This window comes from Pelophylax lessonae, assembly GCF_965119305.1.
Source record: "Pelophylax lessonae genome assembly, chromosome: 7".
Taxonomy (NCBI): domain Eukaryota; kingdom Metazoa; phylum Chordata; class Amphibia; order Anura; family Ranidae; genus Pelophylax; species Pelophylax lessonae.
The window spans coordinates 263,431,501-263,450,567 of record NC_138774.1 but is presented as its reverse complement, the minus strand read 5'-3'; the positions used below and the strand labels follow the sequence as shown (position 1 = coordinate 263,450,567).

Here is a 19,067-nt window from a genome sequence, read left to right as displayed (position 1 = left end):
ACCCTGATTACTACAAGACCAGGTATCACAAATCTAACTTTATGCCATGCTATCGACATGACTAATGTTAGCTTTGTATTGTACTTTTGGCTAAATGTTCTAACCACCTTCACTCTCTGCATTCTCATAATTAAAAAAAAAAAAAAAGGTTCCAGCTCCTAATGTCAGCAGACAACAGTGTGGGATGAGAGAAGTCCCCACAGAGCTGGCAGCGTGGGATGGCAGGAGTGCTTCTGTTTTCTCTAGGTAATTATGATGTATTAGTGCATCTCATCTAGAGTCTATTGTACCGCTATTAGTATGACAAATAGGTTATTACCGTGAATGCAGGCTCCAAATATTCACCATATAGCTCTGGGTGTAGGAATGTACCTTCCCTTTTGGTATTATGATGTTTTACCTTGCCGTCAAGCATAGTAATAACGACAATTGCATATCAATAATGAAGAAGGGTATGTGGCAGAAAATGGCAGTGGCAATAAACAGGTCTAAGATGCTTCTAAACATTTTGTGAACTCATTGTAGAATGTGCAAAAAGATATACTTGTCCTTCTAGCATAGGTGTATGAAGGATTGCTGGTGGGTGAAAATCTATCTAAAGGTGTGGGGATCTCTTAATCCCCCCTTTTCTAAACATCCTCATATCCTAAGAATTATATTTTCTTTCAGAAATTTGTAATAGGACACAGAAGAATATTACCTTCCAGCTCTCTTATCATCTGTTTAAGATTATTATGGATGTAACTATTATGTGTTTTGTATGAGGTTATTTTCACTCATACCAGGGTTCTACAGGAGGTGATTAGGAGTTCTCTGAGAGATTATGAGCCAAAACAATACAGTCCCCCACAAACGCTTAATATATAAAATAAGGTCTGCAGGCATCGATCACAAGGTCTGCTCTTGGATACAGAACTGGTTAAGGGGGCGTGTCCAAAGGGTGGTAAATAAATAATGTATACTCAGACTGGACTGGAAAGTGGGGTCCCCCAAGGCTCAGTCCTGGGATTAATCTTATTCAATTTATTCATAAATAGCATTGAGGACAGGATCAGTAGCTCAATATCAGTTTTTGCAGATGACACTAAATTGAGCAGGGCAATAACTTCACATAGTGAGGCAGGAATTCTACAGAGTGACCTGAAAAAAAAATCGCAGAGTGGGCAACTACATGGCAAATGAGGTTCAATGTGGAGAAGTGTAAGGTTTTGCATTTGGGGACGAAAAGCATAAAAGCACAATACACCTTAGGGGAGGAACCTCTGGGGGAATCAAAAATGGAGAAAGATCTTGGGGTCTTAGTAGAAGATAGACTTAACAATAGCATGCAATGTCAAGCTGCAGCTGCCAAAGCCGGCAAAATATTGGCATGCATAAGGAAGGGGATGTTTTCCAGAGACAAAGCTATAATCCTGCCACTTTATAAAACTCTGGTCCAACCGCATCTGGAGTATTCTGTCCAGTTCTGGTCGCCAGTCCTCAGGAGGGATGTGTTGGAGCTGGAGAGAATCAGAGAAGGGCAACTAAAGTGATTAGGGGATTGGAGGACCTAAATTATTAAGAGCGCTTACAAGCGCTTGATTTATTCTCTCTGGAGAATAGAGGCCTGAGAGGCAACATGATAGGAATTTATAAATACCTCAATGGTGATATCAACATAGAAAGAAACTATTCAGTCGCAAAGAATGTATGATGACACGAGGACATACAATGCGATTAGAGGAGAAGCGAATTAACCTCAGACTACGTAGGGGGTTCTTTACAGTAAGGGCTACAAGACTGTGGAATTCTCTACCACAAATGGTAGTTACTGCAGGGAGTATGGCTACTTTTAAAAGACTCTTGGACGTACATCTCAAGGATAAAAATATTTGGGGGTATGGGAAATGAATACGTCCACGCAAGCCGACACAGGTTGAACTGGATGGACTATTGTCTTTATTCAACCTTAACTACTATGTAACAATTAACAACGTGTTTTAAAATGTATCTTTATCTACACTGTTGACATACATTACAGATTATACCCTTCTTGGGGCAAAAGGGAACCAAACAAAAAGAAGGGCTAAACGGGTAATACAAATAAACAGATCCAAAGAAAAATATTAGTCTATGCTCAAAAAAGCACTGACAGCTATTGGATTAATATAGCTACAGTTTACTAATCATGTTATCGTACTGTGAGCTGTAGGTATCATTTTTTTATGTTGGGGCTCCACCAAGACCTAAAACTTATTTTGGGGGTTCCACCCTTGAGTAAAAAGGCTAAGGCAGGCTATACATTATGAAATTTTCTTTCTTTCAACGACAAGTTGACAGAAATAAAGTTGTTCAAATTCCCCATTGAGTTGATGGGGGAAATCGTCCCGTGGATCTACAGGCATACCCCACTTTACGTACCCTCACTTTATGTACAGACGCATTGATGTCTATGGGAAATCTTGGTCAGCTTGGCATGACACTGCTCCTGGTTTTTAACATTGGCGTCTGTGGGAAATCTTGGACAGCTTGACCTAACACTGTTCCCGGTTTTTAATATTGGCGTCTATGGGAAATCTTGGTCGGCTTGGCATGACACTGCTCCCGGTTTTTAATATTGGCGTCTATGGGAAATCTTGGTCGGCTTGGCATGACACTGCTCCTGGTTTTTAATATTGGCATCTATGGGAAATATTGGTCAGCTTGACATGGCACTGCTCCAGAACCATAAGTGACAGGGACACCAAACTTGCGGAGCACCAAGAGGGGACCCAGGACTACAACAAATCTGACTTTGGGGTTGGCCAGCTTGCCTAGGTAATCTTCCATGTTGTAGTCCTGGGTCCCCTTAACGTGCTCCCCAAGTTTGGTGTCCCTGTCACTTATGGTTCTGGAGCAGTGCCATGTCAATTTGACCAATATTTCCCATAGACGCCAATGTAAATGCTAAAAACCGGAAGCAGTGCCATGTCAAGCTGACCTAGATTTTCCAAAGAGTTACTGTATTTAGATGCATGGAGAAGTGAAAAAAGGTATTGCTTCACTTTAAGTACATTTTTATTTTAAATACATGCTCAGGTCCCATTGTGTACTTAAAAGTGGGGTATGCCTGTATTGTATTCTGACAATATAAGGTTTCCCAGCCATCAGAATACAAATACCACTGTCACTATAGCGGTCAGCAGTGATTGAAAAAAAAAAAAACAACAAGCTTGTTTTACTAAAGTCAATCGATGGACTTTAGCGCAACCAGGTTGCCCATACATGGATCTGAATTCAGAATGCTCGTGCTGAACCAGAAAATTTTGATCTGTCCATAACCGGCTTAAGAAGAGCAGCTTAAAGTAAAGCTATAGGCAAAACGTTTTTTCTCTTACGTCCTCCGACAGTCGCCGCCTCTTCATATTCGTCACATATGGGGTATTAGACTTTGCTCCGAAGGAGTAGCTAGGCAACAGAATATGTTAACATTAAAGCTTTTAACATATCCCACCCTCAAGGGGTGGTCCCCTCAGTCAATACCCTCCTACTTCCTGCAACCATATCTCAGTTTTAATGTCTAGCTTGTCAGGAGTGGCTGGCTCTCTCTGTGCTGGGGCTTTGTGCCCCAGACTCTTTCTTCTTTTTTGATTTTTTGTTTGAGTTTTCTCTCTACCTTTACTTAGCTGTTCTTTTTGTCAGCTTTAGTTAGTTCTTCGGATGAAGAGGATCATGCGGGCTGGGTCTCGGGCTGATCCCCCTGGTCGCAGGTCGTGGGTCAGTGGCTTCCCAGCCTGCCATCGAGCGTTCAGCCAGGTAACGCTCCTGGCACAGTGAACGACCCATCCCTGTCGGTGCAGGGATGATTGGTGAGGTGGCTACCTCACTGGACGCTGTGCGGTTTCTTAACCCCCATTCTGTGCGTCTTGTATGCGACTCTCCCTGCCTCATGTGCAGCGGCTTGTTCGCCTGTGCGGGTCCCCCACGCCATTGTGAGGTAAGTGTATTTATGTGGGGACCTGTCTGTCTGGGGGGGTGTCAGTCTGGGACTGTGTAACTTGCCTCTATTCACACTGTTTGTCTCCCTATCTCTCGGCTGCATGCTGTGGGCTGCAAGGGGGGGGGGGGAGCTGTGTGACACTGTGTGTGTCAGCCTTGTCAGTGTGAGAAGCTGTGTGCTGTGGGGCATGTTTTGTGGCATGTTTGGGCATTATACAGCGATCGCTGCGGCGATCTGACATGTTTTGTTATATACAGACATGTGTGCATTACTGTACTGTGGAGCGGCGGTTTCGGCGCCATTTTGCCTACACTCGCTCCGGCCGCATGTTCTACATGCATGGCGGCCATTTTCTTGTAGCCTCCCATAGGCTTTCATAGAGCGCCCTGGCAGCATCACTTCCTCTTCTCCAGGAACACCGATCGAGGCAGCAGCAGCGGCGAGGGTCTCCTCAGGTTATATCCTCCCTATCCATTGCCTGTGTCAGTTTTATTGTCCCTGTGGGGGTCTCATTGTGCTTGTGTGTGGTGCGGTGGGCTGCACTCGCCGCGCGTGTTAAAAGGGGCAGTTAACCCTTTATTATCCGGCATTTGTTATAGGGGCAATGGATTCTCAGGAGGGCAAATTTCCTACCGCCTTGGTGGAAAGTCAGGGGACCGCTGTTTCCCCCCTAGGGGGGGATTTAGCCACTATTGTGGCTGGCCTTGCTGCTCAGGTGCAGATGCTGGTGGCTGCTCAATCTACTAAAAGACCCAGAGTTGCTCTTTCCTCTGATTCTGAGGGTGAAGGTGAAGGGGTTGTTATGGCGGGGGCCTCCATATCGGGGTCCCGCTCCTCCCTGGATCTAGTGGGGTCCGAGGTGGAGGCTGAAGTTGAAGGGGTTGATAATTCTCCCCCTGGCTCGCCTGAAGAGCTTGCAATCATGGATGAATTGATTGCTTCCATAAAACAAACGCTGCGTTTGCAGGATGAAGTGTGTCCCCCCGCTGCCTTGGCGGCTTATGGGACGCAGAGAAAACGCAGGGCGCCGCAGGTTTTTCCCTGCAATGATGATTTTCAGCGCGCTGTTAAGGAACAATGGCGCAATCTGCGCAAACCTTTTGCTGTACCAAGTAGGTTCAAGCTGCGTTATCCTTTCTCGCCTTCCACTGATGAAAGGTGGTGTGTGCCACCCCCAGTGGATCACGCAATTGCGGTTTTAAACAAATCCACTGCGATTCCTGCAGAGGATTCCCCTGTGTTCCGTGATGCCACGGATAGGAGATTGGAGTCTCTTGCCCGTCATACTTATTCTGTTACGGGTTCTATGCTTAAGGCTCTTTTTGCCTCTCTCATGGCGGCCCAGGCGGTCGCAAGTTGGACGCAGATGCTTAGGCGCGTCCTAGTGGCCGATTCGGCCTCGCCGCCGACCCTGGATATGGTGGATCAAATCCACCAGGGTGTCATGTATCTGTGTGATGCGGACTTGGACCTAGTCCCGTTGGCTGCACGTGTGCACAGCGTGGCGGTGTTGTCTCGCCGCCTGGTTTGGTTGAAATGTTGGTCGGTGGACCAGTCTTCACGTAAGACCTTAGCCAATCTGCCTTATGATGGGTCTCGCCTTTTTGGGGAGTCCTTGGATGTGTTGATTAAGGGGATCACCGGAGGTAAGAGCACTCTCTTGCCCCATTTCCCCAAGGCTAAGGGGGCTTCTGGGAAGCAGCATGCTAATTTTCGGCCCCCTCAGGGGTCCTTTCGTGCCTTTCGGTCGCACTACAAGGGCAAACCGTTCAAAGGTCAAGGCTCTCAGAAGAAGCCCTGGTCTGGAAAACAGAAGTCCGGTCAATCCGGATCCGCAGCCCATAACAGTGCGGCCTGAAGGGGCGCCCTCACCCAGTTTTGGGGTGGGGGGACACTTGCTCGGTTTTCTTCAGCCCTGGTTGGCCCGCGTGCGGGACAGATGGGTTCAGGAGATCGTTCGATCTGGTTACAAGATCGAGTTTCTCTCTCGGCCGGAGAGCAGATTTTTTCCCTCAAATCTTCAACTGTCTCCAGAGCGTTTACGGGACCTGCATCTGGCGGTGCGGGACCTGAGGGCTCAGGGAGTGGTAGTTCCGGTGCCTCATCGGGACAGATTTCGGGGGTTTTATTCCAATCTGTTCACCGTGCCCAGAAAGGAGGGCAAGGTTCGTCCAATTCTGGACTTGAAGGCTCTGAACCGCTCTGTGCGGGTTCGCAAGTTCCACATGGAATCCCTGCGGTCGGTGGTGGCTGCCCTGGTTCTGGGGGAATTCATGGCCTCCATCGATTTGAAGGATGCGTATCTTCACATCCCCATTTTCGAGGGTCACCAGAGGTACCTTCGATTTGCCATTGCGGAGGATCACTACCAGTTTGTGGCGTTGCCTTTTGGTCTCGCCTCGGCTCCGCGGGTTTTCACCAAGGTGCTTGCACCGGTTCTGGCATTATTGAGGGCCCAGGGCATTTCTGTCCTGGGGTATCTGGACGACATTCTGGTTCGGTCTGCGACCAGCCAGGGTCTGGAGAAGGACCTGTCTGTCACGATGCAAACTCTGCAGGAGTTTGGTTGGATGATAAATTTTCCAAGGTCGACACTGAGTCCGTCGGTTCGTCTTCCCTACCTGGGAATGATTCTGGACTCGGTGCAGGCGAAGGTCTTCCTGCCGGAAGACAAGCTCAGAACTCTTCAGGAGGAAGTCAGGTCCCTCAGGGACGTTCCGCACTCGTCTCTGCGGACGTGCATGAGATGTCTGGGATTGATGGTCTCGGCCTTCGAGGCGATTCCCTTCGCCCAGTTTCACACGCGGGGTCTCCAAGCGGAGATCCTGTCCAGGTGGGACGGGCGACCTCAATCTCTGGATCTTCAAATCTCGTTGAGTCATCGCACCAGAAGAGACCTTCTGTGGTGGCTCCAGTCCCCGATGGTGTCCGGGGGCAAGTCGTTTCGTCCTGTCTCGTGGACAGTGATCACCACGGATGCCAGCCTGTCGGGCTGGGGTGGTGTTCTGGGCGTTCTGTCCGCCCAGGGAACTTGGTCGGAGGGGGAGTCTTCCCTTCCGATCAACATTCTGGAATTGCGTGCGATAAGTCTCTGTCTTCGTCACTGGACGGACCGGCTGCAGGGCTGCCCGGTTCGGGTGCAGACGGACAATGCCACGGCGGTGGCCTACATCAACCACCAAGGGGGCACCAGGAGTGCCCGAGCGGCTCGAGAAGTGGCCGACATTCTGTCTTGGGCCGAGACTCATGTCCCGGCGATAACGGCGGTTCTCATTCCGGGGGTGGAGAACTGGCAGGCGGACTATCTATGTATGCGTTTCCACTGATTCAGTTGCTGTCCAGGTTCCTTCGCAGGTTACACTCGGAACGCAGCACGGTGATTCTTGTGGCACCGGACTGGCCTCGCCGGTCCTGGTACGCAGACCTCGTGAATCTGGCGGTCGACGCCCCGTGGCGTCTGCCTCTTCGAGACGATCTCCTGTCTCAAGGACCGATATTCCATCCTGCTTTACAGTCGCTGGCTTTGACGGCCTGGCTGTTGAGACCGAGGTCCTGAAGGAGAAGGGTCTCTTCCCAGAGGTCGTTCATACTTTGATCAACGCGAGGAAGTCTTCCTCGGGGAAGGTTTATTACCGTACTTGGAAGGCCTATTTTGCCTGGTGTGAGTCCAGGGGGTTTTCACCCCGCACTTACTCGGTTTCCCGAGTGCTGTCCTTCCTTCAAACGGGTGTCGATCAGCGTTTGGCGTTGGCTACGATAAAGGGTCAGGTGTCTGCGCTGGCCGTTCTGTTTTCAACGTCCCGTGGCTTCCAACTCCTTGGTTGGCACTTTTGTTCAGGGTGTGCGGCATCTGGTTCCTCCTAGGAGGGATCCTTTGCCCCCTTGGGACTTGAATCTCGTTCTGTCTGTGTTGCAACGTGCTCCTTTTGAACAGATCAGGGAGATCTCGTTGTCTATGTTGTCCAAAAAGGTCGCCTTTTTGGTGGCGATCACTTCGGCTCGCAGAGTGTCGGAGCTGGCAGCTTTGTCCTGCAAGTCTCCGTATCTGGTTGTTCTTTTGGATAAGGTGGTCTTGCGACCTAATCCTTCTTTTCTTCCGAAACAAGTTTCGGAATTCCATCTTAATGAGGATATTGTCTTGCCTTCGCTGTGCGCGAAGCCTAAACATCCAAAGGAGGTGAGATTACATTCTCTGGATGTTGTTCGGGCGGTAAGGGTTTACCTTAAATCGACTGAGTCTTTTCGAAAGACGGATTCCTTGTTTGTTCTTCCAGAGGGTCCTCGGAAGGGCATGGCGGCGTCAGCCTCTACCATCGCCAAATGGATCAGGCAGACCATTGAACTGGCCTATGCTTTGCAGGGGAAGGTTCCCCCTGTGCCTGTGAAGGCGCACTCTACTAGATCTCTGAGTACGTCTTGGGCCTGTCGTCATGGGGCTTCTGTGGCCCAGGTGTGCAAGGCGGCGACTTGGTCGACCGTGCACACTTTCACAAACTTCTACAAAGTAGATGTTCAGGCATCTGCGGATGCTTCCTTTGGCCGCAAGGTTCTTAGTGCGGCGGTTCCCTAGGGTCCCTTGTGGGGACCACTGGCTGTTGGGATAAGTTTTTTATCCCCTGGTTATTTGTTTTTTCCTGGGTTGTTGCTCCTGTTGAGCACCTGTTTTTTCCTGTTGCCCAGCTGGGTTCCTTCCTTTGGTAAGGTTCCTTTCTTTGATGCGGAGACTGCGTTGCCTTTTCGGCGCGGATGCGTTTCCCACCCCTCATGTTTGCACTGCTTTGGGACGTCCCCATATGTGACGAATATGAAGAGGCGGCGACTGTCGGAGGACGTAAGAGAAAACTGAATTTTTGTAAAATCTTACCTGTAAAATTCCTTTCTCTGAGTCCTCCGACAGTCGCCGCCCCCGCCCCTCTTTTGGGGTTTGGTTGTATACTCTACTGCTATTCCACAAAAACTGAGATATGGTTGCAGGAAGTAGGAGGGTATTGACTGAGGGGACCACCCCTTGAGGGTGGGATATGTTAAAAGCTTTAATGTTAACATATTCTGTTGCCTAGCTACTCCTTCGGAGCAAAGTCTAATACCCCATATGTGACGAATATGAAGAGGCGGCGACTGTCGGAGGACTCAGAGAAAGGAATTTTACAGGTAAGATTTTACAAAAATTCATTTTTTTCCCATTTTGGACAGAGTGAAGAGGGATTAGAACACCTGGATGGCTTTTATTGCTGTCCGTGCCCCCATTAGGAAGATTCCCTGTTCCCATTTCTCCTGTTTACTATAATCATCAAAAGTAAAAGAAAATCCCAAATTTTGGGTTTTCCCAAGAACAGTAATAGAGGGGGAATCTTTCAATGGGGACACTAGTTCTGGTGACAACTATTGATTACCTGAATTACATTGGAATTCCAATTCATTCACCTGTATTCATTTAAGGATTTGACTGACAGCAGCAGGAGCCAATGACTCCCCCTGCTCTCAGAGTCTCCTGTGAGACCAGAAAGAGAGAGCAATGGTCCTGCAGCCGGGACAAAGCTAGATTGGTGACAGGAGACAGGTAAATGTTAAGGGATGGAGGAATGGCAGAGCAAGTATTGGGGCAGTTTTCTACCTTAATTCAGGGAATGCATTAAGGTAAAACAAGTTTTGAATTTAGAACTATTTTATTACAGCATGGTAGGTCAAACTGACAACTGACTCCAGTTACCCTCTAAAATGATTCAGATACTTTTTCCTAGGATAACACAAATAGGTTATTGCAAAACTGTAAAAAAAAATAATTAGGGGCATGGAGAACCTCAACTATGAGGAAAGGTTGAGAGCAGGCAATTTGAGGATTAGATTACATTGTCTAAATATGTAAAGATACCTATATAGAGAACCTGGACAGTTGTTTACTTTAGGCCTATCACAACTAGCTAAGACAAGGAAGAACTCTATGCTTAGAGGAAAAGAATTTTAAAGGATTAATTCACAATTTATAACACGGTTAACCCATATTCAGGGTGTAACATGTTACTGCAAAACTGAAGAGAGAAAGGGGATTAAAGAAGGCGTGTGTGTGGATACCAACCGGCCCTTAGTTTGCTATACTTATCCACCAGTCTGCTGACAAACCAAATAAACCTGTCTAACATAATAGGTTAAAAACAGGGGTTTAGTTAACACACATTTGCAAATGCATGTGTAAGTTGCAGGCCACTCCACGGCACCCTGTGTATCCCTGCAGTCCTAACACTTCCTAACACTACTCAACCTGATTGTCTCCAACATGGAAGTACATAAATGCTGATGGATGGATGGGAAACATGTGAGCTTGGATATGGCCCAATCCTCCCCCCAACCAGCTCCCATCCATGACTGGTATTCAAAAACAAATGGCTATGTATTAGCCATAGGGTGCAAACTAAAAAGTTAGTTTAGTTTGCACCCTATGGCTAATACATAGCCATTCGTTTTTCAATACCAGTCATGGATGGGAGCAGGTTGGGGGAGGATTGGGCCATCTCCAAGCTCACCTGTTTCCCATCCATCAGCATTCATGTACTTCCATGTTGGAGACACTCAGGTTGAGTAGTGCTAGGAAGTTAGGACTGCAGGATACACAGGGTGCCGTGGAGTGGCCTGCAGCTTATACATGCATTTGCAAATGTGTGTTAACTAAACCCCTGTTTTTAACCTATTATGTTAGACAGGTTTATTTCGTTTGTCAGCAGACTAATGGGTAAGTATAGCAAACCAAGGGCCCGTTGGTTTCCACACACACACGCCTTCTTTAATCCCCTTTCTCTCTTCAGATTTGTTATATACAGGGATGGAGACTGCCCAAATGTTCTATAACATGTTACTGCTGCAGCTGCCCCCGTGCCTGCTGTCACAATTTAAAAGTGTTGCAGACGTGTGGGGCTCTGCTCACACAGGCGCATCATTCATTTACAGAGTTCTTTGAATGGGAAACTACAAGTACCGACATAGTTCTCAATTAACTACCAGGGCAGCGTTAAGCGCTCTAGGTAGTTCATTGATGCTTCCTGTCAGTAGGTAACTGCCTGTTCGTACATTGTCTGCAAGAGCCTGCTAGATCTGCTAATCATAGGTGCAATGTTTTACAGGCTGTCAGTAAAGAAAAATAATAAATCCACATTATTTTCCTTTCAAAAATATATTTTTTTAAAAAGGTGAACTTATCTTTTAACCTCTGGATATGGAAATTAGTGATCGACCGATATCGTTTTTTTGTTGCCGATACCGATATTTTAGCCATTGAAAAGTGGTATCGGCCGATATTTTTGTACATTTGAAAAAAAATGTTGTATTTTTTTTTTTTAATCACTTCACAGGTACTGTTGTGGAGAGATCTGGGGGTCTAAAAGACCCCAAACCCCTCCTCTGCACTTAAAAGCATTCAAAACGCCAAGTTTGGCTGTTTTGAATGCTGTAATTTTTTTTAATCTGGCGCAGAGTACCCGGAAGTGATGTAATGACATCACTTCAGGGTTTTTACATGGAGACCCGATCAGAGCCGAATGCGGTGGGACGAGAGGCCCGGGCGAGCAGCGGAAGGCGGCTGGGGGGGGGACGTCCGCATCGGCCATCATTACAAGACAGCCGACCATCGGCTATGGACGCCGGTACTGGGGTGATTCCTCTAGCTGCAGGCATCACTCCAGTACATGCACTTTCCCGAAATATCTGCAATATCAGTAACCTCTGGGGCAGATTCCGATATATCGGGAAAAGTGCAGATCAGCCCCCGATAATCGGTCGATCCCTAATGGAAATGATTCCTTAACATGGAAAAAATGCTCATAAAAGCATTAAGAAAAACTAGCTATTAATATTTAAAGGAAACCAAAAGTCTTGAATGTAGTCCAGAGAGTATCTGATTGACTTTGGGGTTTAGGAAGAAATTATTTCCAAATTACACCATGCTTTAAAAGCGTGTTTTATTCTTCTTTTGGATCAACAGGGGTTTGGACTTCTGAGGATGCAAAAAGTTTATTTTTGTATCTGTTGGTGGAACTCAATAGGACATGTACTAGCCTAAGTACATTCCATAAACCTATGGAGCAACCGTTTCGCCTCCAGTTTTATATGCAACCTGCACACAGCAAAAGCAGATTTCATGTCATGGCACTTAATTAATGGATTTATTGAATATATTTTTTCATTATATAATTTAAATTAAAACAATGTATGTGGAAAAAACCTTTAAACCCTATCATAATATAACCATATTCTGCTGAACTTATATGTATAGCCTGACCTTTCAGCTCAACAGAATGGATATCTTCTCAGGCAGGTAACAGGAGCTAAGAGAATATTTTAAATAGTTTACAGAAAATAGCTAAGAAAGCTAAAAACTTTGTCAGATTTTAGTTTAGTCCACAGGAAGTTATAATATATATATATATATTTTTTTGAATCAACAGGTATTTTTCTATACTTGCAGAAAATGCACTTAGCCTTAAAGAAGAAAATAAAGGCTGCCACCACATATAAGGATGTGAAAACTGCAAAATAATTTAACTTTTGTTCCTGGGTTTAGGTAAACCTTCAAAGCTAACCTTAAATTCTGCACAGGTCTACATGAGGTTATTTGTAGTGTATCTATACAAAAACTCTAGCAACATATCAGATACTCAAATTTACTAAGTAGTATAACTGAATGCGTGGCATAGATTTCCTAGTGATAGCCAACCACTGCCGATAGTTCCACAGTCAGTCACAACAGGCTAGCCATTAATAATGATATGCTTTATATAGTCTTTATTTTGTATTTTCTTCAGAGACCATGTCTATTATTGTAGTAGTAAAATGTTTCTGGAACAGCACCACCTATCAAGAAGAATTACCTTTTTAGTCAGTTTGGACACTGCCCATTACCTTTGAAATAATTGGCTGTGTAGTTGTCTTTAGATAATGAGGAATGATCACTAGCTTGAGGCTGTGCCTTAAGACCTGACTGGCACATAGAACTGGTTCTAGACACTTGTATTCTAAGAGCACTAAATTAGAACAGAAACAAAGGGATCTAACTGTACAGTAGATATTGTCTGTCTTTAGGAATAAATACAATAAAACAGCAGAGTCTCAGAAGACCAGATAAATGTAATGAATACAAACTTGCAGTTCACGTTTTCTTAGGTAAAGTGCAGCTGGCATAAAGGACAACATAATACTAAAGAGCTATCAAGATGAATTAAAAGTTTGTTTACATATTATATACTAAACCAGTGACTGCTTTTACTGGTATTTTGATACTCATGTACACTCTGTAGCTAGTTCGGTGGATTACTAAAATATGAGTATGTGTTGAGCTGTTGAAGGAAGCTGGATCACCCAGAGGAACCCACAAAAACACAAGGCGTATCTAGATATTTTTTTGCATATAGTGCCCCTGGTAGGTTATGACCTGAAGACTATGAGTCACAAGGAAAGATTGCCAACAACCTAAACTTGTATGCTTTTTAAAAGTTGAGATTGATCACCATCCGGAAACTGGGGTAATAGGTGGGTCGTACATAGTAGTAAGCAATAAATATAAATGGCCCTGGAGAAGGTGTGTACTACCTCACACAAAGTTAAAAAGTCCCTAACAGTCCATGGCTTTCATAGCAGAAAGTGGCAGCAGCCCCATAGAGTGAAGCAAACTCTGTCACTCTGGAAAAAAAACACAAGGAGGTGCCAACTAAGTGCAGCGTTAAAACACACATTTATTAAAAAGCCAATAGGCAACTCATATGTAAAAAGTGAAAGGCAGGCATGTCAGATTTATCTGCAGTCTAATGATAGGCACAGGTCAAGTTCCCAAATGAAACCGGAAGTGATATCACCAAGGAGCCCCCTTGGTGACATCACTTCCTGTTTCATTCCACGCTGGCCCTGTTACTTCCAGTTGCGATCCACCATGGTCTTTGAGCACGGCGAGGTGCAGAAACATCAGTCGAGGACCAGACCTGTGTCTACCATCAGACTGCAGATAAATCAGACATGCCTGCCTTTCTCTTTTTACATGCGAGTTGTCCATTGGCTTTTTAATTAATCTTGTATTTTAATACTGAACTTAGTTGGCACCCCATTGAGTTCCTTTTCCGAACATGTTAGTAAACCTGCATGTTGTGTACTGCACAGACACCTTATTGGGAATACAAATGGAATCAACCTTATAATCACAGTTTTTACCATGAGCACTTAGGTGTTTGCAAACCTAAAAATGTGTTCTACAATTTGGTCTGTTGATATCATTGGAAGCATTTTAATATATATATATTTGAATAATAAAAAAAAATTGATTTTTGTAAGATCTTACCGTAAAATCCTTTTCTCTTAGCTCATTGACAGACGTAGTCCTCTTGATTAATATCAGATTGGGTTATGCTGCCCTCTACAGGAGTAGGACTAGGCAGAAGGAAAAACGTTCTGGCCACACCTTAGGGGCAGTCCCAGAGGGTATATCCTCTTCCTGTCTGCTGCAGGAAATCAGTTCTGACACAAAGCAGTGTCAGAGAATTTAACCCAACCCAACTCAACAGTAGAGGGGCGGGTACTACGTCTGTCAATGAGCTAAGAGAAAAGGATTTTACGGTAAGATCTTACAAAAATCCATTTTTCTCTGTCGCTCATTGACAGACGTAGTCCTCTTGATTAATATCAGATTGGGACGTCCCAAAGCAGTGCCACAAATGAGGGGTGGGAACAGAAATCAAAATCCAGAAGGCCCAACCGGAGCCAACCAGAAGTATCAAGGGACTCATCGAGCAAACAGATGAGACCTACCCAACAAACCCTCGAGGTAGACCAACAGTCTCCTCAAACAGCGGCCTGCAGGAACCTTGCGGCCAAAAGAGGCATCCGAAGATGCCATCACATAAACCTTATACAATATTGTAAAGGTATGAACCGACGACCAAGTAGTCGCCTTGAAAACCTGAACCACTGACGCCTGATGGCGGAAGGTCCAGGAAACACTAAGCGCCCGCGTAGAGTGCGCCTTAACAGGGAACGGGGGATCCCGACCCTTAAATAGAATAAGCCTATACCACCGTCTGTCTGATCCATCTAGAGATGGTCGCGGCAGAAAAACAGGCAACCCCTTCTTAGGGCCATCCGTGATCACAAACAGTGACTCCGTATTACGAAATGAATCCGTAGTATTCAAGTATACCCTGATCGCCCGAACTACATCCAAGGAATGCAACGCGAATTCGAGGATGACTGGGCTTAGGACACAGGGAAGACAATACCATGTCCTCATTCAAATGAAACTTTGAAACCACCTTAGGAACTGACGGGCACCCTCTCTTCACAGTACCCTCTCCACCGAGATGGGGGGCTGTCGACCAATACGGACGCCGTGACTCTGCTGGTTCCTGGTGTTCAAGCGAGACGTTCAACTCGCAGGGTCAGTCCCCGTCTAATGGGACTATGTCGCGGCCGACCCAGCCCGGAGCTATGGTCTGCACGCGCTCGTAGGGGTGACCACTGGATCTCAACATCCAGCCCGTCGCCCGGTCCCGCATACTTACTTGAATGTGTCGCGGCCGACCCAGCGCGGAGCTATGGCCTGCGTGCGCTCGTAGGCCGGCTGGGGTGACCACTGGATCTCAACATCCAGCCCGTCGCCCAGATCCGGCGTGATTTGCTTGAAGATCTCACAGGAAAACTGGAGAAAACAACTACCTAAAAAAAAAGAAAAAAGTTTTTCTAAAAAAATCTTGCCAGGACCAAAAGATCCCAGCAAGGAGCTTAGGTCCTTACTCCTGACTAGACAGAAAAAAACTGATTTCCTGCAGCAGACAGGAAGAGGATATACCCTCTGGGACTGCCCCTAAGGTGTGGCCAGAACGTTTTTCCTTCTGCCTAGTCCTACTCCTGTAGAGGGCAGCATAACCCAATCTGATATTAATCAAGAGGACTACGTCTGTCAATGAGCGACAGAGAAAAAACATTTTGATCCTGCTGCAAACCCTGTGAACTGATCAGTCACAGAGGAAAAGAAAGAAAGTTAGCATTTTTTTAAGCTGTGTATTACAAGACACGACCCCCCCCCCCCTTCTCAATTTTTTCATTGGAGATAGAGAGGGGAGTATTTCTGTTGGGCTAACACACTTCCTGTCCTTAAGTTAAAAAATTGCTTCTCCTCATAGATACAGTAGGCCACATCTGGAGTATTCTGTCCAGTTCTGGTCGCCAATCCTCAGAAAGGATGTGCTGGAACTGGAAAGAGTCCAAAGAAGGGTAACTAAGCTAATTAGGGGGTTGAAGGACCTAAATTATGAGGAGCCTTTACAAGCACTCGATTTATTCTCCCTAGAGAAGAGACGCCTGAGAGGGGACATGATAGCGATTTTCAAATACCTCAACGGTCATCTCGGCATAGAAAAAAACTATTCAGTTGCAAAGAGTGTAAGAGGACACGATGCCATACAATGCGATTAGAGGAGAAGCGGTTTAACCTCAGGCTACACAAGGGTTTTTTTTACAGTAAGGGCAATAAGATTGTGGAATTCTCTACCACAAGTGGTGGTAACTGTGGGGAGTATGGCTACTTTTAAAAGACGCTTAGACATGAATGTTTTGATCTTGGGAATGTAATACGTCTACACACACCTACACAGGTTGAACTGGATGGACTATTGTTCTTATTCAACCTCAACTACTATGTTACTATGCAACAGTAAAGTGAGTATTGTCACTCTAGAACAGGAGGTGCATTACTGGTAGGTTCGCTAGGTTTAAATAAAGCAAAACATGAAAAATTGAACCACATTGAAGGACTAGCAAGCTGCAACATTTTACATTTGTGTTGAATTTAGATACACTTTAAATGTAAACCAAATATGTTTTAGCAGTCCTTCCCTTTAATTATTTTTCTGAAGATAACTATTGCCATAGCCTGCTAAATCACATTGTCTAAAAAAAATGTTTTATTTTGCCTTTCCAGTTACGAGAATTGGTCAGTATGTGCATTTACCCTGATCCAGACCAAAGACCAGATATTGGCTACGTCCATCAAATAGCAAAACAGATGCACGTGTGGACTTCTAGCACATGAAGCCAAAAAGGAGGAGCCTATGGAGGAAGACCCGATCTTTAAACCTTACTTGAATACTACTTCTGAGAAGCAGATGACCCAGGAAGAGTGGAATCTTCTGAATTCAGTGACCTAGCTACAAAAGGACTTGTAGGCCAGGTTCAACGTGTCACTTCCAGGAGACAACACATTTATAATGGATTGCAGACGTAGATCGTATGAAGGGAGTTGATTGTGATTTAGATTAGATCATGATGACATGGGTGCATTCAGGAAAGCACCAAACATAATCCAAATGTGAACATTGAAAGAATTCCTCTGGTTATCTTCTTCTACTGAATATACAAACCATTTTTATAGATTATGCAGCTTTAAAAAAAAAAAACCCATCTGCTGTAGTACACACACAGCAGTCAATTTGTCTACCTTGCTACAAACTCTTTCCTATCTGCAAATAGTTACTAAATCATTGCTTGTAAATTCATTGTTAGTAGATTTTAAAAAGGACAGAAATTAGTTTAGAATGTTTTTTTCTTGGGGAAAGAGGACAAGGGCTAGTAAGAAAAAAAAGAGGAGAGTGCTTATATTGCTGGTATTGATTTACTGCATATCAGTGGTCTGTGTCCCAACATGTCATAACAGCTTTGATGGCAAGTTTTGTTTATTACCAAGAAAGATGTTATTTTTTTAAGACTTCAGTATATTAACTTTAAAAGCAGTGCCAACCATGCAGCAGGCACTACAAAATGAGTCAGAACTGTTAATATCTCTTTTCTATTAACTGTGAAAGATCATTTCTAAATGTGAACTCCAGCGGAAAGTTCTGCAGTCTGAAAGAGCCCCTCAAACTTTTTATTCTGTAATATTTTCCTATTGAGCGAATTGCTACAAAAGCTGTTGAGGAACCTCAAGCACTCCACAGGCTTTTGGAGTGGCAGAGTTGCAGGTAACCTTGGCCAGCTGCAGAACACAAAATTCCATACTGGAAGGCTGCTATAGAAGATTATAAAAATAAAAAAACATTGCTGTTACAGTATCTGCTCCAGTGTTAATAGCATATGGCTTTCTCAAGGAGGTGTTATTTTGTGGTTGAAAAAATAAATAAATCTTTGCCAATAAACTTTTTCTCCAAAATTTGATATTTATTTAAGATTCCACTGCTCTTTTTTTTTTTTTTTTTTTAAAGTCATGTTCTAGGACTATTCTGCTAAAGCTTCCCTACCTAAAAAGTCAGTGACCTAAAACAAGTATAGAAACATAAAAGAGTGATGGCAGAAAGAGTCTTCCCTTTTCATGTAACATTTGACTGTTTAACCTTTTTTTTCTATTAGACCTATATTAATCCCAAATATTTGTATATAATTGCAAGGAAAAAAAAAAGAAAGAAAAAAAAACAAAAAGTGCCTGCATACACAGAAATGTATTAGTCCCCGTTCACACTAAGGCGACCTGGTCGCCTCACAGGTCGCCGTAGGTCACCTTCCATAGGGAAGCTGCGGACCCGTTCTAATAGGAGCGACACAAGTCGTTCCGACTTAGAAAAAGGGTCCGGAGCTTCTTTGGGGCGACCCGGAGGCGACTGCCATAGACTTCAATGTTATGAAGTCCGTGGCGGCCGCTCCGAGGTCGCGGCGCGCTGCTCGCACCGCAACCTCGGAGGTCGCCCCCCCCAAGTCGGATCGCCCCTATGTGAACGGGGCCTCAGGCAAATGTATAACAAACTAAGTAGCCTGGAAAAACACTGCATTTATGATGTACATAGAAATACGAACATAATCCTTTCCCCCTTCCAAATTCTCAAAATGAACAGTCTTGCATCTGCCGTTGAGCATCATTCTATTTCTATAGAAAGGCATATGCCATGCTTTTGTATGCTTATATATATATATATATATATATATATATATATATATATATATATATATATATATATACACACACACACACACACACACACACACACACACACACACACACACAGTTGTGCTCAGAAGTTACCCCTGGAGAATTGGTAATATATGTACTGTTTTTTTTGCACCCTTGTCAGGACCTGGGCTTGAATCTGGGACT

The 19,067-nt window shown here is 44.9% G+C and overlaps 1 protein-coding gene across 3 annotated transcripts in view; it reads left to right on the top strand.

Moving 5' to 3' along the window:
• The window catches only part of NEK6 (NIMA related kinase 6), a 404,599-nt gene extending 387,397 nt beyond the window's left edge, over window positions 1–17,202 (top strand). For all 3 annotated transcript variants that reach the window (XM_082263334.1, XM_082263332.1, XM_082263333.1), the window contains one exon: window positions 16,908–17,202. In XM_082263334.1, coding sequence (XP_082119460.1) covers window positions 16,908–17,018 — 111 coding nt within the window. In that variant the 3' untranslated portion in view covers window positions 17,019–17,202. The remainder of the gene's footprint in view (window positions 1–16,907) is intronic.
• Window positions 17,203–19,067: the final 1,865 nt, after the last annotated feature.